General features: G+C 36.3%; 1 protein-coding gene across 1 annotated transcript; it reads right to left on the bottom strand.

Annotated features, from left to right (window-relative positions):
• Positions 1-1,436: 1,436 nt before the first annotated feature.
• Positions 1,437-2,207, bottom strand: LOC129218595 (uncharacterized). Its single transcript, XM_054852913.1, has one exon. The coding sequence runs from the start codon at positions 2,205-2,207 to the stop codon at positions 1,437-1,439; it is 771 nt and encodes a 256-aa protein (XP_054708888.1).
• Positions 2,208-2,838: the final 631 nt, after the last annotated feature.

A 2,838-nucleotide genomic window follows, 5' to 3' on the forward strand; every position in this document is an offset into this window, starting at 1 on the left:
AAATAAGAAAGACAAGTTAGCCAAGCTCCGTCCTTTTTTCTCAATGCTAAATGAAAAATTTCTTCAATACTACCCAATGGAGCAACAACTTACAGTGGATGAGAGCATGGTTCCCTATTTTGGACGACATGGCTGTAAACAGTTTATCAAATCAAAGCCAATTAGATTTGGTTATAAAGTTTGGTCTTTAAATACGAGACTTGGATACTTAGTCCAATTCGAAACGTATCAGGGTGCAGGAACAGTAACAGATGTTAAAGGATTAGGAATGGGAGGATCTGTTGTGCTGGATTTGATATCAGAATTGCCTGCAGATAAACCGTATGCATTGTATTTCGATAACTTGTTCACAAGTCCCGCTCTTATAGATGAGCTATCTGAAAGAAATATTGGAGCGACTGGAACTGTACGCGCCAATCGTATAGCAGACTGTCCTTTGGAGAATGTCAAATCCTTCAAAAAACTAAAGAGAGGTACTCACGAGTATTTTACTGATGAGAAACAGAACCTACTTATGGTAAGGTGGATGGACAATAGCGTTGTCACAATTGCATCAAATGTGCATGGAGTTTATCCTTTAGTTAAAGCAAAGAGGTGGTCAAGTTCAGAGAAAAAAATTATTGAAATTGATCAACCTCACATAATTGCTCAGTATAATAAGTTTATGGGTGGTACGGATCGTATGGACCAAAATTTAAATGCATATCGTTGCTCCATACGATCCAAAAAATGGTGGTGGCCACTCTTCGTATTTGGCTTAGAAAGTTCCATCCAAAACGCCTGGCAAATATATAGGTTGTGCCCATCTTACGAAACAAAACCCTTAGATTTTCTCAGTTTTAAGAGAGATATATGCTTAGGTTTTTTTCACTCCTTAAGTCGTTCATCAGCACCCGGAAGGCCCATCACAAAAAAACGAAATTCTAAGAGCAAAGTACTTGACTGTGTTCGCTATGATGGTATTAACCATTACATAGAAACTAATAAAACCCAGTTAAGGTGTGGGAACTGTGGCAAAAAAGCCACAAGAAAATGTGGAAAATGCATGATTGGATTGCATGAAAAGTGCTTTAAAGTTTTCCATACAATATGACTTCTTGATTCTAATTAATAATTTTCATTGTATAATAATTGATTTCCAACTATAAATGAATATATCTCAATATCTTTTCATTATATATTGATTTTGTTGCATAAAATATAACTGTATTCTTGCTTGTATGTGAGTAGAGAAGTTTGAAAAACATGTACCCTTTCGTGCCTAGCGTCCCAAAATTGGGACGTTTTGATTTTTCACAAATAAATGAAAAATTTTGAAGGTATATTTTTTTCCGTATTTTTTACATACATTTTAGACCTTTTGTTATAGTTCGACAAAATACTGCGATGAAAAAAAAAATCAGGCACAAATGGGTTAGGCAAAGAATAAGTCGCCGCTATTCCTTGCTCCTTTCGTTTCCCTGCCACTTGCAAGGTTTCACGCATTTTTCTTCTCTACATTTTTCTCCAAAGCGTCTATGATACCAACAAATTGAAAAATCACGCTTACGAGAGACACTCCTTTCGCGAGACCCATTGCTTCTGCGATTGGGCGAACGACCGCGAGAATAGGAAAGACGATCAATTCTTTTATTTAACTTTTCAATTTCGCGAAGAAATCTAGTCTCAAGTGTTGGTTCACTTTTATTAGACACTGCAAAAGTCTCCGTGGAAGATGGTGAAACTTCTATGATCCTATCGGCAATTTCTGCAGCTTTGTCTAAAGTAAGTTCGGAAACTGCAGCTAAAATTGTTTGGACTGAAGATGGCAAACGCTGCAAAAATAATTCTAGCATCAAATTTTCAGCTACATTTAAAGTTTCGGCCCGACGTTTCATATTCCGTAACAATTCAGATGGTCTGCGAGAGCCTAATTCTTCCCCTGAAAGTAACTTTCGAATTTCCTGTTGGGATGTTTCCCCGGACCGATTTATAAGTTCTTTCTTAATATGGGAATAAGGATCGGTTTTATCTGGTTTCATTAATACATCTCTTATTAAAGAAGCTGTATCAGGAGGAATATGTGCAACTACGTAATTGTATTTTGTTTTCGAATCAGTTATGGGCTTTGGAGTAGCAAGTTCAAAAGTACTTTCGCACATTACAAACCATAAACTAGGATCTGATCTATGGTATTGGGGTATTTGTACTGCGCTTATTTCAGACATGGTGCAAGGTTCAGATTCTTTAGGTTCAGACATTGAATGAATCATATAAATGCATATAAATATAGTACTGTAACATAAATGCGTAATTTATACTGTTAATGGGAAATAGGCATTATATTCACAACCGCGACATATATACAACTGAAAAATGCAATGTTAAAAATTATCAAACTTACTATATTTTTAAAGATAAAACTTCATGAAAACGAACAGTAATTACATGCTTATGAAACATTTTCTTCAACTTTAGCATAAGAAAAACACCGAGAGAGCTTAAACTGAATTTGAGGGAGATAAAGGGACACCTAAGTGACCTACTTTTCCACGCGAATCGAATGCAAAGCACAGAGAAATGATTTACAGAAACTGCACTTATCTGCGTCCTTGAAAGCAAAAGTTCCCCACTGTTGCTATGGCATTTCTCCTCGGTTGGAACACTTTGAAGATGCTGTGCTCAGCTTCATCACACAATTTAATCCATTTTTTTGAGTTTTTGGGATGAATATGCAGCACAAGTTTAGTTCTGTTGAATTTGGTGTTTAGTCCGAAAGGTCACCATTATGTAGTGGTTGTGGGTGTGTCAGAGGTGGAATATTCACTACATGACTCGGTTGTAGTAGATCATTGTTTA

Source organism: Uloborus diversus, chromosome 3 (genome assembly GCF_026930045.1).
Source record: "Uloborus diversus isolate 005 chromosome 3, Udiv.v.3.1, whole genome shotgun sequence".
NCBI classification, from domain to species: Eukaryota; Metazoa; Arthropoda; class Arachnida; order Araneae; family Uloboridae; genus Uloborus; species Uloborus diversus.

Coding starts and splice junctions, on each gene's coding strand:
- LOC129218595 (XM_054852913.1), bottom strand. CDS start 2,207: ATGTCTGAAATAAGCGCAGTACAAATACCCCAATACCATAGATCAGAT.